General features: G+C 35.8%; 1 protein-coding gene across 5 annotated transcripts in view; it reads right to left on the reverse strand.

Moving 5' to 3' along the window:
• Window positions 1-36: 36 nt before the first annotated feature.
• The window catches only part of RICTOR (RPTOR independent companion of MTOR complex 2), a 93649-nt gene continuing 71519 nt past the window's right edge, over window positions 37-22166 (reverse strand). For all 5 annotated transcript variants that reach the window (XM_026058144.1, XM_026058143.1, XM_026058145.1 and 2 more), the window contains 13 exons: window positions 22037-22146; window positions 21826-21913; window positions 20939-21031; window positions 19916-20022; window positions 19007-19236; window positions 17241-18270; window positions 13038-13215; window positions 11730-11814; window positions 10120-10353; window positions 7118-7270; window positions 6116-6239; window positions 4881-5019; window positions 37-4791 (listed from right to left, as the gene is read on the reverse strand). In XM_026058144.1, the coding sequence (XP_025913929.1) occupies window positions 4717-4791; window positions 4881-5019; window positions 6116-6239; window positions 7118-7270; window positions 10120-10353; window positions 11730-11814; window positions 13038-13215; window positions 17241-18270; window positions 19007-19236; window positions 19916-20022; window positions 20939-21031; window positions 21826-21913; window positions 22037-22146 (2646 nt within the window). In that variant the 3' untranslated portion in view covers window positions 37-4716. The remainder of the gene's footprint in view (window positions 4792-4880; window positions 5020-6115; window positions 6240-7117; window positions 7271-10119; window positions 10354-11729; window positions 11815-13037; window positions 13216-17240; window positions 18271-19006; window positions 19237-19915; window positions 20023-20938; window positions 21032-21825; window positions 21914-22036; window positions 22147-22166) is intronic.

The following is a 22166-nucleotide window of genomic DNA, read 5'->3' on the forward strand; positions in this document are numbered from 1 at the left end:
AAAAAAAAAAAAAAAAAATCAAGGTGGGCAATACCATTTTGGGACAAGCCTCTTTAAATTATACACAGCTCAATGCAATATTCTTACGGAAAATATATAAATACTTTTTCTTTCTATGTTACAGGTATACAATATAAATCAGATTTCAATGTCTGTTCAGTGACCTACAAACACTAGAACCTCCAAATATGTAGCAGCGTATTACGAAATAAAAAAAGACCACGTGGGACAGGGAGAATAAGTCTCGATTTTCCTCGATCCCTTCCCTACTCAGAATGATTAATTTACATCATCTCTTGTAATGCAGTGTTAGGGATTCTGACAGCCAATATTGGAACAATTTTTCAATTAAATCTACAAAATGTCTGCCTTTCCCCCCTAAGACATTGCATCTTGTGCTAAAACAACCTATTCAGTGGCAAAATGGCATGTTACACTTTTTGGCATAAATTACATTTCTCAAATTAAATAGTGTATTTTACAAAGCAATTCAAGCAAAATGTGCAATTTCTGCATGCTGTGGCATTGCTATCCATCTATTTTACAAAAATAGTCCAAAGAAAATCCACATTCTTTACTGAACATACAAGTCTGTTGCAAACAAAAATATCCAGGGAACCAGAATTAGGAGTTGAACAAACAAAACAAAAATACCGAAGGAGCTGAGGGCTTCTAGCAAGATATAGACATGGTTTCTAGCATGTTCCCAAAGATCTTTTACAGCCTTCAGATTTTACTCTCACCTAGTATACCTTTAATAAGCACATGGTAGTAAAGGTTAACCAAAAGATAATAATAATAGGGGACCTGTTTTCAACTGCCTCCACAGCAAAGCACCATTTAATGACTTCCCGTGCAGGCCTGCCAGGAGATGAGCGGAAACCTTGGAGCCGCTCCAAAACCTGGCAAAAGTTCTTCCTTTAAGATTCCTCATCTTGAGCTTACCCTCACTTTACAAGGTAACACAAGCTTCCAGAAGTCCAAAGGCCAAATACCAAGATCAAAACATAGACTAAGATGAAGCATCAGCTGTTTCATCTCGCACCAGGCTTTAATTATTACYTACCTCTTGAAATATTTCTAGACTAGCTCGCTCTCTCTTTACACACCTATTAAAGGTGCTAGGGTTTTCTTAAGCTTCTCACTGCATATTACAATTCTCTCATTCAGGACCACTACGTATGCTTCAAAGTAGAATGAATTCAAAAGATGAATGATATYATCATTGATGCCTAGTAGGTATTTTAAAATGTTTGTAAAAGGTAGCTCACCTCAGCGTGCCAAGCCGCTGCGCACTAAGCTACTGAATACTTTACTATTGTGTCTTGGGAGGGAGAAAAAAAAAAAGAAAAAGAATCAGTGATGGCATCTGTAGGTATGTATTTCCAGTCAAAAAAGAACAGTCAGACAGGAAAAGYGACTATTTCACATATAGCACGCCAAGGGCCAACATACAAGTAGGCACGTACTCACAGTTAGGCACCTCAACACGTATCTACAAYCCCAAGTGATGTCAACGAGAGTTAGGTGCATTCAACATCCCTGAATTTCTGATGCCTGAAAAAGTCAGTCTCTCTCTCTCTCAAAAAGGGTATTCACAGCACCCAGCTTTGCCTTCTTCTACACTCGGAGGAGAGAAACAGGCTCTCCAGGAAATAATCCAGAGTTCTTTGATTAGAGTTCTGCCTTAAACTGCCCTTTGGTGGAGACTATCCCTTTCCACTGACTATAAAAAAAGGAGACTAAGGAAATTAGCCAGCTAATTTAGTAGACTATATTCAATTGGTTTCCTATCCAGCATCTCTTTCCCCACAAACCTGTCTGAATATTTTCTGTGCTAGCTTGTTTAATCATTCAGGAGTTTTCTTTGCCACAGCAAACAAACTATATAATTGAGTACCAGATGCTTTACCATTTATTCAATAGTATCGCAAATTGTCAGAACTGGAAAAATAGAAAATGGTTGGTCTATAAGCTTGCTACCCTTTCCAGGAAAAGTGGGAGGATTTTCTATTAAGTTTAATATATGCAGACTTTTTATTTATAACAGTTTTCTTCTGAARTTTTATCATGAAGCAAAATAAAGCCCTCAGAGAAGAACTCTGAAAGGGATATTTTAAAAAAGAAATTGACAAAATTAGAAATTCACAGTTTATAACTAGGCCAATATCAAATTCCTTCAATTACAATATCCCTTCATTTGTCAATTAAAGAGAAACATTAATCAGCTTAATGTAAATTAATTTTAGAAATGTTGTATGTTATGTACAGCATGGACTTTATGTCCATTATGCATATTTGTTGAAATCTACTGACACTCATACACTTTTAGAAAGAAAATCATGCTTTATAACTGAATTTGCAGCAATAATTCGTTTGTCAAGTTTTGTTGTCATGGATCCCCACACAACCGAGTATTTCTAAATGTATACACATTTCAGGATGGAGAATCCTTTTAAAGTATACTGACATCTCTTTTGCTTACCTTTTTAAATAATCAGAGGCCTTCCTATTGCCTTTTCTACATTAAGTGCTATGGATTAAACTGGTAACAAATGAACAAGGGTGTTTTGTTTTGTTTTTTTAATACAGGTGATAATACTTGTTTATTTTGCTTTAACTGCAGAAAAATAACATGGGAGTTGTTTGATGTAACCCCATCTAGTTATTAAAACAAATCTCTTATACTCTAGCCTAACTGAGGTAGTGTTTGAAACTACTGTATAAGATATGCTAGTCCCATTCTTGGGAACACTACATTATTTCCTTTGGAGTTTACACCACTATTTGGTCTACTGTGATTGACATTTTGGTTTTRCAGAAGCATTTATTTCTTATGACCAGAGAAGTCTAATAGTTACTGGTGGGTATGTTTTCAAAGCATTCCAAACACGTTTCAACACATAAATGTATTATTTGTGTCATATGTATTTGTGAGTTGAACTGGTTTCTTTTTGCTCTTTCTTTCAGTGGGAACTCATGAAAAGATAATCTAGGAAACTAAGTTTGACTATGAGCAGCAACTTACAGATCTGCTTTACCAGAACCTGATGGTATGCAGTGCACGTAAGAACTCAGTGAAGTGATCTCTGCAAAGCAGTGCTTATGTGGCAAGATGAAATTTCCACTAAGAGCAAATAAATTCTACATTTCAGTACAAATCGTGTTATGCTGTTACTGGTTCACAGGCCTACTTATTGAAGTCTCCAGTAGCATAGCTAGTAAGATCAGGGTTATGAGTATTAGGATATATTTCACTTATCTTCATCTAAGTATTAATCTGACAATTATTAAAAAAAAAAAAAAAGGTAAGAGTGAATGGATAAAAATACATTCTACCTATTACAGTCCAGCTGAATTATTCACCTATATCAAAATCAAAGGGTAACCCTTTCTATTACAGGCATTCTAACAAAGATGGCCATGCTACTGTATATATATATATTTGCATATATTTATATTACCTTTTTATAAAGGCTTCTGAATCTTTAGATGCATGACAGAAGTGGTGGGGATACTTACTTTTTTTTTTAAAGCTTGCACTCATTAATTTAACAACCTCACTAGTGACATGATAAAGGCAACTGTCTTCCTATARCAGTCACTGTATCATGTAACTTGTGCAACAGGTCTCAATACCGGTATAAATTTGTAAGTACTGCTGCTTCAAAATTTGGTTCTTAAGGCTTTTCACTACAATTTTTAGTACTATCTGATGCTTGATCACTCATACATTGAAATTCAAGCAAACCTTTAAAGTTTTTATAAAAGGCTGTTGCCATGGAGCGTGGAAATTGCTCATTTACTATGCCTTCTCACAAAGCAGCAATGATTAAATGTTTTCAAGTTTAGTTGATAACAATATTCATTTATCTGATAAAAATCATGCTTGTTAAAGGTTTTCAGTTAAGAATATGACCAACATTCATACCATATGAGCATGAGTCTAGGAACTTCAAACACATGCATATCATTCAGGGAAAATTATCTGATTTCAGCATTTTAAGTTTAAATGATTTTTTGTTTTGAATCAAACTGTAGTGAAAATCCTTAGCTGGTTCAGATAAGATACATATATGTAAATGCAATGAAACTGGAGAGACTGCTAATAAAATGACTTACAACTATAGTAATATTAAAATAACTTAAAGAATGCCTCAGAGAGGCTTTTCTTGCTGTCTGAAGTTATAAACCCCCCAAGTAGTGTTACAAACAGTACGAAAACTAACAGAGAAGGGCTAACGTTAAACCCCTGGTGTCCACGATTACAGCACGGCTCCCCATTGCTGCCAATGGAATGCACCCTCAGATACTCTAATTCATGATATCCAGGGGTTAAAAAGCAAGGCATCATTCTGCTTCTCCGGAACAGATTCAAAAGTCAGTCATAAAAGATGTCTCTGCACGTTGTCCTATTTTTTATTTATGTTAAAAAATGAAATGAAAATTTGTGGAGGTGTTCAGTGCTCGGCTCTTGCATATACTGGTAATTACTATTATTAAAACTATGGTAATGTTTAATAACTCCCCAAAGGGCACAAAAGACTGGGGCAGTAATTGGTTGAGGAAAAAAAAGGGTTTTCAGGTCACTCTTCTGGTACCAGTAGCTTCTGGAACAGTCTAGAAGATGATGCTCCAAACTTTATCATCCAGTCAATTGGAGGTTGTCTGAGGATTTCACTAAGTCCATATATAATACACTGCCTGAGACAGAGGTCAGGATTCAGCTGATGGATCAATTACTGGTTGTTTTGTTGGCGTTGCTAGAACAGCCTCTGCTTCTTCATGCATCTAAAAGAAAAAGATGGATGTAAGGTTAGTGCCTTCTTTAGAACATGAAACCTTCACCCAGCTGGCATGCTTTGGTGCATTTAACTTACTTGTAAAAACTGTACATCTTGAAATAGCTCCTGAATGAACCTTCGAGATGGGAGTCGAAATGTACAATGTGCTAACAAGTAGGACACCTCAGAGTAAAGGCATATGTCATCAAATGCTTGGGGATACTTCTCCTTAATTCTGATCAACAGGAAAAAAAAAGTTTTAAAGTCCTGCACAGACTTTCGACATATTTTTAAAAAACGTTCAATTAAATTTTGTCATCATTAGCAAAGTAAAACTCTTCAGTAACAGGCATTATAAATTCCGGATCTGATGAAGCAAGACAATCAGAAGAGACAGCATTATTTTGTACTAAATTGGAGGAAATCTATATTAACAAGATGAAACAGACTATCTAATTTGAAAGATGCATACAGTATCTGAGAACACCTGCTCTTAAAATAATAGGTGCAGGAAGCGAACAGTGTATCACAGAAATGGCACCCAAATGTAGCATCAATATATAAGTAACTATGGCAAAGATTACTTCATACTTGTAAGCATTTTTTAAACCGAGTATTTCTACATTTTCTTTTAACAGTCATATGTCACTTTCCAACATGACTAGTCCAGAAGTCTAGAGTTTTTATTATCATGTTTAATCCCTGGATTTTTATTTCTATATTTGTAACATGAGTTTGCCTATAAATTAATTCCAGTAGTTGTACTCCTGCTTAAAGCAGACTGGTGTTTCTTAAGAAGTTACTTTCAGATTATTTTTGTTATCTGATATACCTTATTTGGCACAAACAAAAAAAGAACTAGTTAATTATTGCTTCTTTTTTAAAGATACATCACATACTTTTGAGTTCTAAATGACATGGGTATACATGCAAAACTATATACACTGAGATACATAATGAAACAGCAGTACAGTTAAATTACTGTTTTGAAAAAGAAAGGGAAAGAATAAGACAATAAAGACAAAGCAGAAATACTAACAGGAAAATTCTTAAGAGTTATGACGACAAACTGCTCCCATTTGTTAACACAAATATGGAACAGATGCCCCTAAGTGTATTACTACACTTACATCTGCTGTGAAGCTTAGTGCTGCACTTTTAGAGTTAAAACTTAGCTTTTACATGGTGTTCAATTACTCCAGTAACACACTATAAAATCTGCTTGACAATTTTTTGAGGAGTCAGAAATAATGCAAACCCTTATAAGATCTTAGAGAACGCATACAACTGAATAGTGCTAAAACTATTATTTAAAAAAATATTTAACTTACGTCAGGAGTCCAGTTTCATGGCCCTTAGTTCCTACTGAACTACTCAAATTGATTACTAGACGTAAGACTTCTTTCCGCAGCAGTATCCTACACACTGGTGTATCATCTGGGATTGATTTTACTCCTTGAAAAATAAATTCAACAGTATGAGATTTAAGCAGAATAATCTTTAATTGTGTTAAACTTATGTCAGATGAATGAGCTTCAGGGTTTTATATAAACACGTATATACACCTATGTGCATGTGCATATACACATGTGTGTGTGCATATATGTATGCATGATATATTCTTTTCAAAACTACCAGCAAATATTCCCATCAAAACTTAAAAAATATTATTTTCATGAATTTTAACATGGCAGTGTTTAAAAAAGGTAAATTAGTGGTATTTGGAAAAACTGACGTCACTGTAAGATTCAATCACAGTGCTGTCTCTGTCACTAAATGATATTGCAAATTGGATGAGAGATTAGCTGTTCTGTTTGTGTAAGATGCTGGTGAAATCAGCAACAAGCTACTTCACAAGAAATTACAACAATGCAAAATATAAAACACAAGTTCAAAAAAAGAAATCGCTTTCTCTTTACAGAAATGCAAATAACATTTAATTTCTATTTACTGTCAAAGGTCTTTTATAAAAGACAACTTCAGTAATTTATTTATTCATAGAATTTTTTTTCCCCTACCAATACTAGGAAAAAAAGACAGTCAATTTGATCATAATGTATGATACAGAGCTCTTTAGGTTACCTGCAAAAATACCACACAACCTAGCCAGAAGAGTTTGAAAGTGTATTTTCCCATCTGCCCTTAAACATAGACAATGCTGCTACCTTCACTGATAATGATCAGGGCACCCAAAGCGATGGGTTTTGTTTGTTTGTTTGCAAGTAATGCGCATTAGTTTGTTGCGGTAAGTATAAATAAAATACTATTTTTCCACAATACCTAAGAAAATACTTTAAGAGTTTTTGACTTTAATATTCATAAGGCAAACTTACCTAGTACAAGCTCTGTACTCTTGGTGCTACTAGCTGAACCATGGGATACTGCGTCGCTACAGCCTGAAATTCCAGAAAATTTGGAGGAATGCACATCTAAGTGATTGTGTATGGTCTGCCCACACCAGTCAGTATATGGAATGTCTGAAAAATCTGACAGAAACAAAATGTTGCATCTCTGTTATTCACACTTTTCCTCACTTCAAATGCTTATCTTATTTCTTAACAAAGTTAAGTGTGCAAGACACTGAAACACTAAGTATGGTAACTGTTGGCATACAAAGCAACATTCAGCTGGGAAACTGGATGCTGGGTTTTGGACAAATCATACTCAAAATTTTCTAAAAAAAATCATATTAAAAAAAAATCTAAAAATACACAAGGGAAAGTAATCAACTCTTAAGCACTGACAGAAGCCTGAAAAACTATAACCACATGTAGAGCTTGTGCTGATATATCCATGCTCTATTTTATATCACTTAAAAAGGATGTTCAGAGATGACTGTGTTGCTGTCTTGCATACACACAATTTTTTTTTGCTCATACGATTAGCATAGGTCTTGCAGAAAGTGCTCCAATTCCATCAGAAGAAGGATGGGACAAAAAATAAGATTCTTCTGGGATGGTTTCACTATTCACAGCCTTTAGTACTTTGGATGAAAGGAGATGAATATAAAATCCAAGTTTTTAATTGTGCAGTTAGAAGAACCACAGAAAAACACAGGCGTGAAGGGAACTCTGGAGATCAGCTAGTCCAATCRCCTGCCCAAAGAAGGGCTCATTTCAAAATTAGATCAGATTGCACCTGATCTATCCAAGGACAGAGACTTCAGAACGTTTCTGGGCATCTGTTCAGTGCTTAACCACCCTCATTCTGAAGAATTTTTCTCCGTATGTTCAACTGGGATTTGTGCTGCTGCAGCCCGTGACAACTGCCTCTTGTCCTTTTGCTGTGTGCCTCTGAGAAGCATCTGTCTGTCTCTTCTGTAACCCCCCTCATGGTATTTGAAGACTGCAGTTAGGGCCTAATTATCCTTTCACTCTTGAGGCTGAACTCAAGCTCAAACTCAGCTCCCTCAGCCATTCCTCATGTTTTGCGCATCATTCCCAAGCCCTTCAGTCCTCTTTACGTCCTCCAGTCTCTCGGCAAGTTATCATGCTTTTGACTGATTTCCTGCGAAGGACAGTATCACAGATGAGCAACTACTTCTCTTCTTCAATGCTCACTAGGCTTCTGTGTCAAGAATGAACTGCACTAAGATCTCTTGGGTCCAGAAAAGTTCCTAATACTTTGCATCTCTGCCTCCTCCCTAAAGCACTGACTATGGGTGTACCTATATCATCATTTTAGTTCTGATAAGGAGCACATTTTGGAGCAAATCTCCTCAGCATCCCGACCTACTTTGGTTTGGTTCACCCTGTGGAGCACTTTCAGAGCGTGCAGACTGCATTCCCTTTTGGATGAAACTAAATGTAAAAAAGCACACTCCAATGGTTAACAAATATTTAGTCCCTGGATGCAGATCACAGCTAGACTGAAATAAATTCTCCTGAGATGTATATAGATGTCATCAGCTCCTCAGCACCAACTGTTTGCCTCACAGGTTTGCTCTTACTGTACTGTATTACTTGCTAACGAAGACAGCACCTCTGCCTTGTTGATAGATGCAGTACAGTGCCTCAATTCTCCCGAAAAGTGTGAAATTCACTAAAAGGTTCCCGTTAACTGCGTGTTTCTTCAGAGGTAGCCTTGGAGATGTTTCAGTTTGTGATTTAATCATTCAGATTTACAATAACCGAGACAAACAAGCCAGACTTCGCATCACGATTTTTAAACCTATCATTTTACTTTTAAATAACACAGGACATCTACAAATTCTTAAAACAAGAAACTTGCATACAATTCCTTATTTCAATTTCCAAACCATCTCAAGATTTTTTTCATGTTTTCAAAAATCCTATTTTATATTTTTCCCCTCAAACTTCCCTCCTCTAAAAGAGGTGTCTCTTCTAAATCAGAGTCTTCTCTCATCCCAATCCCAATCTCTTTTCTTAGTACATCTATTAGAAATTTGTCTTTTCATCTGATATTTCAGGACTAGGCACACTATTTTTATGTGCTCCACAAGGAAAAAGAAGAAAATGAAGTCTCATGTTTCCTACCAGGATATAAAAAAAGTTCAAGTACAAAGTAAATTCCCCTTCCCATAGAGAAGTAGATGCAATCAGTTTGGGTCATGAGCCACTTCAGAAAACTGCAAAAGGTAGAGGAAGAGCCTAAATGCACAAGGATTATGAAAGACATCAGGCTGCCAGAAAACCAAGTACTGCCCTCATTTAACAGATGTGAGGCTGACAGTGTGTTACTAACTGAATACATATCACTGTAGTAAAATAGTGATAGTGTAGTAAAATAGATTCCTACTAGGTAGAAATTAGAATTTCCATTATTTTTATTATAGACACTATAAAAAAGGCATGTAACTGCAAGCTCTGCAGAGCAGGTTAGGAGGAAAAGGACCAAACCATCTTTGCATCATTCTATTTGAATCTCAAAATCTGAAGAAAGATGACTGAATCCCAGAAATTACTGCACAACTTCAACAGACTTCTCAATGAGCTTCTTTTCCTTCTTGTTTTATGGTATACCTACTTGAAGTCAGACTTTTCATTAGTTTGAAAGCAAGCCTCAGTTTTCAGGACATCGGTTTATAAGGACTAACTAAGGTTTAAAATTTCACCTTTTATATTTTGATATGCTTTTAGAAATATTAAAAAATACAAACAGAACTAACACTATTGGAAATAGAAAAGATGGAAACTACTACAGAAATACCATTGGTTGCATAAGGAAAACTAATATTAATGAGCTTATTAATGAAAATTAATTTCAAGGCAGTATAGTCAATAAGAGGAAACTATAGATTCATCATTTTTAAAGATGAACATAATTCAAAATTTGTCTTCACTTTTATCACACTTTCTCACAAGAGAACACTAACCTGCACGACTATATGAAGAGCTCGCTTTGTTGTTAGGCTGATAACCCAATATTTGAATGCAGACACAATAAAGGCAGTTCTCATCTGTGTGCTCCTGTAGTCCAGTATCCTCTGTATTTTCTAAAAACTGAGAGGCATCTGAACGGCTAGTATTCATTATTTCTGTGAGACTGATCTGCTGTCGAAGCATCTGAAAAGGACTTTTGACAACATCACTTGTACCTGATGGAAGACCTGTAGATAAGCAATTAAACATCAGAAAAAACAAAACCACGCAACAAAGTTACTATAACATTATTTGAATTAAATTTCTCCTTTAAAGGCTGAACCAAAAAATCTAGATAACTTTTTGGAATGGTTAAACTCCAAGATTTGTTAGTATTACAGAAGTAAACATAGCATTTTAGTCCTAGCTTATTATAAATGACAAACTATTGCAAAGGATACAAATAAACCTATAAACACACATACTGTAAGAAGATATGTGGTAAAGCCTGACATTTCAACATTAGTAGTACTCATGTAATACTATTATGTTATGAGTTTTCACAGTATCAAACGAGATTAGTAAAACAATATACCAGATGTATATAAATGACATATGCACAAATGAAAACAAAAACACAATTTAAAACAACAACTCAGTGCCTGTAATAGCAAGAAACTAGACTCAGTAATGCAGAAGCAAGCCTAAGGCACCTCAGTGACATGCTCTTCCCTCAGTGGAAAATACCAACAAACGCAATTCTGAACAAAAGTTACTTTACACCAAAACTTACAAACTACAGAAACACACTTTCAGGAAAATCAGCTTTATATATTACATTAACAAAACAAAATTAAAAAAAAAAAAATCATTAAGATGCATCTATTTTGGTGTTGAATGTGCTTGTGATAAAGTTCCAGACAACTGAGAAGCAAGACAACAGCTATCCTATAGTACTCTAGAATCAGTATCATCAATACTTCTTTTTTAGCTGTCCTACTAAAAAGATACATATTGATGCCCTACATGTTTCTGACTACTCTGGAGTAAAAAGGAAGCGCATTCCAGAACAAGCCAGGCATTACAGAACACTTGCAATTCTCTTGTACCATGTTCCATCACTTCCGCTGATCTCAACTGTCACAGAAACATCACAGAAAGACAAAATTTACTTTCTGAAATACACACCTAACATCTTCATTGGTAGCTCTAAATCCGCATGTAATCAAAGGGGAGTCAAAATGTAACGGCTGAATACGTGTGCAGCATTATACTTTTTTATCTTAGTTTAAAATGTTACTTTAATCCACTATCACTACCATTCTTTGCTTAGCAATAGCTTATATTATAATAAAAGATATGTAGACTTTCTTCCTTAGTTTATTAGAGGTGGATCGTGTTTATGTTGCTTTCAAGCAACATCGCATTATCTTGAACCATATTAAACAAGGAGTTAATGGTCTGTTATCCTGAAAGCCAGAACACAGCTCTCAAAATTCAACAGCTCTCAAAATTCAACAGCAAAAAATAACTTTTTTTGTAAATAAAAATAACCCCCCCCAGCCTCCCTAAACAACAAACATACAAGTAAACAATGGAAAGCTACAGAAGAGGAAAAAAATACCTCCTGCATCAGGTGCAAAGACCCTAGCTCCACGATCATCAAATGGAGGTGTGGTTTTCTTCTGGAAATATGGAGTTTCCTTTACCTGGAATGTTCAAGTGAAAATTAAAATAAGCACAGACGATAATCACATACAAAGGAAAAACGTATTTTAATCAGGACAACTTCAGGAAAAAGATGTAATTAGAAGTGGAATTCAAGGATGGATTCCTGAATGCTAAAGAAAAGCCAATGAGAAAAAAAAGTACATTTGTGAACGAGCATTTGTGAAGCAAGGCTTATAAATACTCAGTAAACGGTAAAACACAGTGGTGACAGGCCGTAAAGAAATCGGTGACCCAGAAGTGGCTGTTCATGATCTGTCCCTGATCGCTCCAGAACACTGGAGATGTCTCAGGAAAGCAGAGCAAAAACAACAACGAGGCGTTCCAGAAAAAGAGCTGAGAGAGAAAACCGAGGCAACAAAAATAGGCCATGAAGAGTGTGGAAGAGTAGTAAAAGAGAAATAGAGTAGTAATTTCATAAAGGAGGAACAGAAGCAAGAATGATGAAAGATCTTGCCTTTGCTCTRGTTTTAGTAATTTTTGAGATTAGTAAGAAAGGAATTTAGGTTTGAAAAGCAAAGACTAAGTAAACTAAAGATAGGGAAGACACTGATTTACTTTTGATATAGACAATGTCCTGTTTGTGATAATCAAGTAATAGAATATTAAACCCTGTGATGTGTCAGGGTCTGCTTAACTAAGTAGAAAGAGGAAGAGAACTGATAAGACACTGAGATAATCTGCTTTAACTTATATGTATCTCTGAGGCTAAATAATGTAATGCAATGGTATGGTGAGATGAATGTGAATAAAGCAGTATTAAATCAAGAGAACATGGTAGCAGGAAGACTTTACTGTGGGATTATATGTATTATATGGTTGACTAATGAATATATAAACTAGTTGGCTAAACAGATATTAAGAAACGTCCATAAACTATGCCAATTTTAGTATGAGAACTGTCTGTCAACTAAAAGTCCTATTAACAGCATATTTATATTACCATCATTTAACACTCCACTAACCTATTCTATGTCATYATTTGCCTAATAACACATACACAGATGCTAGCACAAAACAGACTGAAGCTTTTCTGTAAAAAGGGTTAGAAAAGGAATGCCTGTTCTCCCAAATACATTCCTTTAAAGTACTACATCATGTTTTCCTTATTTTTTCAATCTTATCTATTTGGACGAAAATGCCACAGTTTGCCACTATTTAGCATGAAAATGCAAATGAACCCATTAAATTATCATATAAATACCTGAAATATTTCATTGATATCCACTGGGAGAGCAAGGCCAATGTAATCATCAGAGCTACCATATGTAGCATTAGAAACCATGGAGCGAACAGAGGAGGAACGCTGAAGTGTGTTTTGGTTAATAGGACTTAATAAATCTTCTTTATCTAACGAAGCATAACTTAAAGCTTTCATGAACCTGTAACATTAAAARAGTAAATCACAATCTTTGTAAATTATTCATTCTGGCACATTACAAATAAGAAGGACTGCTGACAAAGACTATCCTCATCTTCCCAATATAAAACCCAGAGCTTGTTACTCTGTCAAATTATAACTATTTAGGCTCATTTCTTTCATTCTGTGCATTGTACTGCCTCATGCTGTATTGCATGGTTTGGCAATTCCTCAGTTAAAAATTTCTTGTGATCTTTTCTTTGAAAGTCCTGGGACAGGGGCTTGAGGAATAGCAGGATGGAACTTTTGCTTAAGGGGTAGCCAACCCTGTAAAAAAAAACAATTTTTATCAACTTAGCAGTATTTGAAAATTTACAGCCCACACACACCTACATACAATCAGTAAAGATTTAGACTTTTAAACTGCTGTAACTGCCTTATTTTGAAATGTACCTATAGACAGAATGTACCATTTTTGGATATTCACAGACTCAGAACTATGCAGGCACATCCCTGCAACTGCAAAGTTTGGGTTTGCTAAGAATCAGAGATGAGAACAAGGAGCTTTTTATCCTGTACTCTAAAGAAGCCATCCACAAACTTGAACCTGCACAGTGAGCAGAGCTGACTGTGACAAGCAGCCTGAAGAAAAAGAAAGAAACTGTTTGGGAAAATGAGATTGGAGAGAGAGACATGAGAGAGGAAGCTGGAGAATAAGTCCTCAGTGCTGACCACAGTCCTAATGACAGAAATCGGACCAATGGCTGGGGGGGAGGATGATAAAATCCAGGTAAGCTGAAAGTTAATGAATTAAAATTGAAACCAAGTTTAAGAGAAATGGGAAATTTTCTTGGCCACCTCTCATTTTCATTCTCATTAAAGATGAGAACTTGTGAATGCTTTCTGTTAGCCAGCATAAATGGATGATCTGTGTTGTGGATTAGAGCTTCGTGTTCTGAGTTGACCATGTAAGTGTCAATATAGCACACGACAGACTTCTTCCTTTTCATCACCATTCTTCCTCAAATTTGTTTAAAAATGAAGAAACCCACACATCTAGAAAACCACACTATGGGTTATGTTAAAAGAACAATAACATTGAAAAGGTAAAACAAAAAGGTAAGGAAGTGCTAAAATACTAACTATACATCCTTAGCACAGTGCACACAAATTATGCTACCAAGACTTTAACCACAAAGTCATACATTTTTTTTTCCACCTGGATTACTACCTCATTTCATGCATAGTACAGGACTACACTGCATTGAAAGAGACTGCATGCAGTGGCCAAGCAATTGTCCACAGGAACGTTGCTTTGCTCACAGTGGAAGTGGAAAGCATGTAGTGAAATGAGGCATGAACATAATTATAGGAAGAAAATAATGGTTAAGGAAAATTAATTTGCAGAAGTTGATTTTATCCCCCACTCGGCCACAAATTCAATATATTATTGACAAACATACTGTTTGTTAATAAAAAGATTAATTTATGAAAAATGATTTTCCCAGGGGTCACTACATTTCCCAATTTTTAGCTTGATTTGCAAACCAGCTGAATGATCCTAATTTTTCACATTCTAGTGTGACGTATATCCTTCATTTTCTGTTATTATATACTTTGCACATAAAAATGAAATTGATCTTTCCACATAGAAATGTACTATACACATAGAAATTAACTATACCTATCCATTGCTTATAAAATACTGCAGAATTAAAAATAAAGCTTATTCTATGTAGACACACTAGTACTGATTGTAGTGTTTATATCCTACAAAAGGAGAGACATTCATTAGATGAGTTGTATTTAGTCTGCACTTTGCTTGCCTGCATCTCCACTTCACATTGGTAGTTCTGCAAAATTTGAAATAGTAGTAGTAGACTTTAAGGATCTCCAAAGCGAGACCTTTTCTCTAAAAACAAATAAATACATAAAAATAATTTGCTATATAATTATCTCTCTTAGATTACACTGTTTAACTGACTGTGCATTGTTCTGTGTTATTGTACTGTCTACTGATGAGACGTTGGTTTAACACCTTACACAATTAGAAAAAAAAAAGAAATCAAGAACACAATTTTATACAAGCAGGCAACTCAAAGTTTTGTTTTCTAAAATAACTTTGTACCTTCACATTATCCCTTGAGATAGAGAAATAGTATGATTTCTGTTCTACACTTTGAGACTGAAAAATGGGACACAGAGAAATATTTCACATGACCATCCAGCTACGCTTCAGACCTTTGGCTCAGAAATAGCACAGCACCTAACATTGCCGTGACTGCATTCCTAGGAGGAGCACCTCACCCCCAAGGCTGCTCTGCCTGCACCACTTGGTCTTTCTCCCGAATACAGGAAAACTTTACCCACGCTCCATCTCCCACTGACAGTGTTTTGGCATTGGGCACGTACCGATGTTGCTGCCTAGCAGAAGCTCTCATCTGTACTATCCAAAGCAGGAAACCAGCACCTCATCTTATTCCCTTACTGTCCTCTGTGAAGGTGTAATATTTGTCTACAAGTGCTTCTAACTGGTTTTACTGCTTTCAACAACCTTTAACTGAAAYGGACTAGAAGCACTAACACAGTCAAAAACCAGAGTTGTTTTAACCTTCTCAAACCACAGTCATCATCGTCAGAGCTATAAGCACTCCAGCCACTTCAGTTCAATGTTAAACAGGTCAGCTCAAACCCTTGCATCAAACCACTGATATGAGAGATCATGAACAGCTAAGCACTGGGAATACCATTAGTATTATGTTGCATGCTCAGTCTCAGCATGAAAGTCCATTGCACCAAGGCTGTTTTGTGTATCAAGAACACGATCGCAAAGAATGGTACAACACAACTACAGACACAACATAATCTGTACAGCCATTTAAGTCAAACTCATTTGCTCAAGGTTAAACAGGAAGCCTGTGACAAAGCAAGGAACAGTACTTCCATTTTCCATCACCCAGGCTAGAGCAGCTTACCTACTGAATCATCCTTAATTTAATCAGTACACTCAGTCTACTTCTAACTTAGCTAAACAAAATAAAAGGTACAAAACCTATCTTTTATAACATCTAATCAGAATCATGTGAAAATATCAACAATTTTATGACGAAAGGAAAGGAAATTAGTACTAAAGAAATAGGCAGTATATACTTAGCTGGGTACCTGGCATGCAGTTTGGGGCCCAGGCATTTGCTGTTTGCACAGTAAGGAGGTGACTAATACACTGTAACTTCTCCCCTTTCTCTCATGTGAGACAGGATGTTTAGGTAAAAACAGAGATAGAAAGTGTCTTTTCCTTTTCAGGAGAAACCTGAAAATCTACTTGCTAAAAGCTTATTTGAAAGGAAATATTTGGAAAGTGGGAAAGCATCCTAAGAGAAAGTTGTTAAGCACTGACTGTAGCTATGCTGGGAAGAATGTCAATGTCATGAGCTAGGTATCTTATATAACTATCCAATTAGTTTTAAGAATATCTACTGTTACTCAATAACAAAAAGGTGGCACTGCAATCTAAAAATAAACCCTATGAGTAAAATCTTTGCTCTGTTGAAGCTAGAAGCCAAACTCACATTCACATCAGTGGGATCTGTATCTCACCTCAAAGCCACACTGAACACAAGAATAGCATATAGGCAGCACTCTACATCTTAAAGTCTCACCTAGTGAGGCAGAAAAAAATATTTTCTGAAAAAGATATCCACAACATGTGCAGTTTGGTGTCATTTCAACTTTAGTAATGTTGTCAGTGTAATTTTCTTTCAATAATAAAAGAGTTAAACAAGAAGAAAACGTGATGGAAGAAAACATAGCCCTTTGACACACTAATGGCATGACAGGGAGTGAGGACAGCAATGGATACTGGGCCTTTCTTACTGGGCCTCTCTTACAGCACTCTGGAAGTTCAGACTTCTCATTAGCCTATTATTCTCCTAACATCTGTACTGTCTTCAGTGAAGATATCAGTCACCAGGCAGTGACTGTCACTTTTAGCTGAAGCTGGAAAAAATTATCAGAAAAATGAGAACAAATGAGAACATAATCTCTTACCGGCTTGGGGTTAGCCGAGAGTCCAGGCTGCCAGACTTCATGGTAATAGTGTCAGTAAACAGCACGTCCTTCGCTGGAGATGCTAGAGCTTCTGAGTGAGACAGTGAGGGATGCATCCTCTGCTGTTGTAAGCGTTTTAGTGTAGCATAGCCAAAGGCATCTCGAGAACTTGTATAGCTAAAGTTATAGTCAGCAAGACTTTTTATTGTAGCAAGAGAAGGAGCTTTAAGAGACTGGGCTCTTCGAGGAAGTGTATGAGAAGAYCCTGGGGGTACCAGGGATACAGAATTTGATTTTGAGAGAGGCAGGTGGTTAGACTGTGGTGTCGAACAGTGACTTGGTTTGACTGTTTTTGTGCTCACCACAGTACTCAAACTCCCACAGTCAGTGTCTACATTTGTAGTGTCCACACCTACAGTCTCCCTTGAAGGGCTAGAGCTCATTGAGCTTATGCCACTTGTTGTGGTATCTGTATTAAAACTTAAGCTACGACTCTTGAAATGTGTTTGCGTAGAACCATCTCCTATTAGCCTTTCTCTGCTTGTGTTTTCCCGGTGATTTTCGTTTCCAAGACCTTTTGGCAGCTTCAAATCATTTTCTCCAATACTTGGGGTACTATCAGTATCTTCTGTGTGCTTACTTCCAACAAAAGAAGTTTCTAATCGTAAAGTCTGGATTTTAGGAACTCTGAAAACAGGGTTGAATTCATCCCCAGGAGTAAAGTCTATGCTACTGGAAGGTTCTGTTACAGTACGATTTCGCCTCAGGCCTGATTTACTGTCAGATGATGCCAGTTTTCCTCCTTTTGGATCACTGCTACTTCTGTGCTTTTTATTAGGTAGAGTAAGCGAGTTTAAAATGCGGTTTTTCACAAGTCTGCTAGAAGAAAAAAAGGGAAAGGGACTACGGTCTTTGTCCTTTGAAGGTCCAGGTCTGTCATAAAATATTTGTTCTGCATCTTCAGTAATATCTAGGAAGAACGTACTAGTGGAAGTACTGCCAAAACGGTCATCCTCCATGATAAACATACCTGAAATTACATGAGACCCTTGTCACTGAAATCAAACATTTCTTCAAAGGGTATGAACTAAGTTGCAAAAAGGTAAGTTATTCTAAAAAGACAAAATTACAGATTATGAAGTCTGTTGCAACTTTCAAGTCAAAGTTTTTCCTTCAGAACCTTGTACAGTAAATTATGTATCATTAGGAATACTTGAGCTGAAGATTTCATTGCTTCAAAAGCAAAGCCACACTGGCTTATTTCAGCGCAGATCTCCAGTGGTTAGGATTAAAACTGATGATGCACTCCTTTAATGATACCTAAATATGGTATATTTCTGAACTTAAATTCCAAATATCAATTGCAAAATTAAAATGCATTAAATACACAAAACATATTAAGAATATAAACATAGTAATACTGTATACATATAATGTTTTTCTAGATATTCCTTTGAGGACATAAATGTATCTTTATACCTAGGTATGGAGTTTTCTGTGGGGTATTACAGCAAGCAATGTGTTGACCTCAAAACTAGTAACTTACCCTAATGTTAAAAGTTCTTACCCTCTAAGCCAAATGCAAATCTGAGACATTGCTCTGCTCTCTTCCCTCTCACTTGTCTACATTTTCTTCTCTGTGAGTGTAAATAGTCCTATCCTCTTGCTCGCACCCTTCTTTCCTGCATTAGCACCTTTAAGCCATCTGCTTTAACCTCGCCTTGCCAAAAGGTTGGTGAGAACACTAAAACACAATTTTTACTTACTTGAAGGTGCAGATTCGCTTTCACTATTATGCCTAGAACTGGTGGACTCAGAGTTCAAGCTAAGGGTGCTAGGTATAGAAGAAAGTTCATTGCAGAGCTGCTCCATGTCATCAGGGACCACTGGCCAAGGCTGTCTACGACTGTGTCTCACTGCATCCCAGTTGTGATGTTTCAAAATGTCACATCCTTGTTTAGTTTTGGCTATTAGACCAAGCACGTAGACACAGGTTCTGTATTCAATGTACATATAGAAAAAAGAGCAGCAATACAGCATCCAGTTTAACTAAAATTATTTTTTTAAATGAAACAGTTTCAAAACAATTCAGCAGAAACTTCACAAAGTTGCTAAGCAGCTTTTTGTTCCTAATTTTTTTTTTTTTGTAAATCAATGGAAACTTAAATAATACACTAAAATATCTGCAAACATACTGTTCAAAAATAAACTGTAATTATTACAAAAACCCAGATACATATAATAGAAAAGTGTATTTTCTTTAAAGGACAAACAAAAGTAGGAGCAGTATTAGGCAAAAGATTATCTACTTATGCTTTCTTCTWAAGATTTGAAAATAATAGTGGGAAAAAAATGACAGAATAATAAATTGATTGCAACAGGGATATTGGTAGTAAATATTTTGATTGCTTAAAAAAAGAGAGAAGAGGGGAGAGGGGGGAGAGGGGGAAAAGAAAGCTGTATCTTCTTTTTTCATAGCTTCCTTAGCTTACTGCATGTACTTTTAACCTTCTTATACAATTCTGAAATCCTCTCAAACGTCATCATTGATGATCTTTAATAACTGACTTCAAAATAAGTGGCAACATTATACTCATGTGCCCTAAAGAAAGTCTATTTGAAAATCTACTGGAATACCGTCTGTAAATGTTATGTTCAAAATCAAATACGCATACCCTCTAACGGAGAGAACCTCACAATGCTGGGCAAGCGCCATTATATCAGGGATTACATTCTCCTCTTGAAGCAAGTTAAGACCCCAATTTGATGATCCAATGTTGCCCTGGAACAAAACAGTTTGTCAAATATGTTTAAATTTTGATGTGACCCGCAGTGCTGTTGAACAAAAAGCCTTTCACTTGTTAGTTGAGGTGCTCCACATTCAAGCCACATCATCTCAAAGCTATTAGAAATATGAAATCTATCCTTCTGGTATTTCCTAGTTACCCACATCCAATAAAGGGCTCAGGACACTATGTATAATACCTAGAACTGGTCACAGTTAACTACTCTGTAGCCCTCAGCTCATCAGTCATACTGCAGCCTGCAGTAAGATCTGAAGTTTACTTATTTTACATCCCTCTTGCAAAGGCATTTCATTACATACCTACAACGTCTTCCACTAATAGTCAGCTTGAGCAAATTTTTCAAAATAAACTTTGGGGAAGAGAGGAAAGAGGATAGACAAACACTTTAGGTGTCAAAACAACTTTACAAGTGTAGCTTTGACAGGTACAGACACTAGGTTTTCCGTGTTATACAACTACCACAGGTGTCATGACATATTCACACGCATCAACAGGGGCAGCCAACTTTCTTCCAGAAACACTGAGTTTAGAAGCACCACAGTGACTATATTAAAAATACACCACAGCTACCTGTAACCCCAGTTCTATATTAATACTGTTGCTACTTGTAGCAATCTGTTCTTTTTAACATAACAAAACTACAAAACTGTAACAAAAACTAAAGCAACAATTAAAAAAAACCCCAACAAATAAGCATAGAACAAAACTGGTACAAACGAATAGAATTTTCATCTGAAAGTCCAGATACAGAAAGTCAACTTGGAAAACCACACCCTCTTTATGACAAAATCCCTAAATAACTTTAAGAGAATTTTGCTTAGTTATTTCAGTATCAAAAAGTCACAACAGAACTGAAACAGCTGCAAGTTTGTAAATCTGACTACTACTAACCAAGGCCCAAAGAGCTGCTTTGAGCTGCTTAATTCCTTCCCACTTATCCAGCATTGGGGAACGAACAGTGTAACTTAGATCTGGAACAATACTCTGAAGGAGAAAAACAAACGAGAAAAGCACTTAGTTCATAATGAAAAGCAGACTTCAGTGAAACACGTTCTCTTGCATTTTTATTAAGTGTAAAGCACTAATTTAAAGTACACACCCTAAAGTAAACAGGTGATAGTTCTGGCATTATGAGGATAAATTATCAGTAATTGTAATGAAGGTAGAAAACTTAACCACTGAATGCATCAGGTTTAATTCAGAATTAAAAAAGACAGATTCATCAAATTAACCCACTGCAATATGTAAGTGCTTTCTTGAAATTTTCAATTATTATATACAATTTGATATATCATTTTGTAAACCTAGTTTAAAAGTCAATTTATTTAAACAAAGAACTGGTTTAGGGTTTGTTTGCTTAGTTTTTATAGTAAATAGAAAGGGTTTTTTTTTTTGTTTCACTCTATGTACATTTTTGCCTTTATAAAAGGATAGGCATAGTTTGACAATTGTTATTACAGAATTCACACATTTGTATACAGAATGAAAAATTATTCCTATTGTTGAGTTGTTTGCCATTCTAATTTTTTGTCACCCGTTTTAAGAAAAATATTGTAAGTTATTTCTCTAATATTTCAGTGTCAGGAAGAAATTTTACATGAAACTAGATAGGAAAAGACTGTCTTCACAAAATTTTTGTCCCCATATAATTTGAGACTTTCATAATCTACCTAATTTGCAGTGACTGTTTAAATGATGATACCTTTTAAAACAAATTTATTTTAAAAGGATTACAGTACTCTTTAACTGTAAAAGTTATTAATAGTTAATATTCTGACCTGAGATTCCAACAAATGGCAGCCTGTTTTATGGTGCACCAGTTGGCCATAAAGGTGAACTGGCAGGTAGACATGTGGTCGCTGTAATCTGGTAGAAAGAGAAGTTATATGATTTCACAGCAATTATGAAATTTTATTTTAAAATATATTACATTACAGTGTATTTACTCTGAGTTTAAAGAGAAAGAAGAATCTTTTGGAGAGTGTTTACCTTTGGTTGCTCCGACGAACGTAATTATCACCATCAACAGGTTTGCGATATGTGGTAAGTGCTTCATTAAGTTGTTCTTCAATCAGCTCAACATACTTTAAATTATATTCCTAAAAGATGACAGACAGAT

The sequence above is a fragment of the Apteryx rowi genome, unplaced genomic scaffold (assembly GCF_003343035.1).
Source record: "Apteryx rowi isolate R43461 unplaced genomic scaffold, aptRow1 scaffold_143, whole genome shotgun sequence".
NCBI classification, from domain to species: Eukaryota; Metazoa; Chordata; class Aves; order Apterygiformes; family Apterygidae; genus Apteryx; species Apteryx rowi.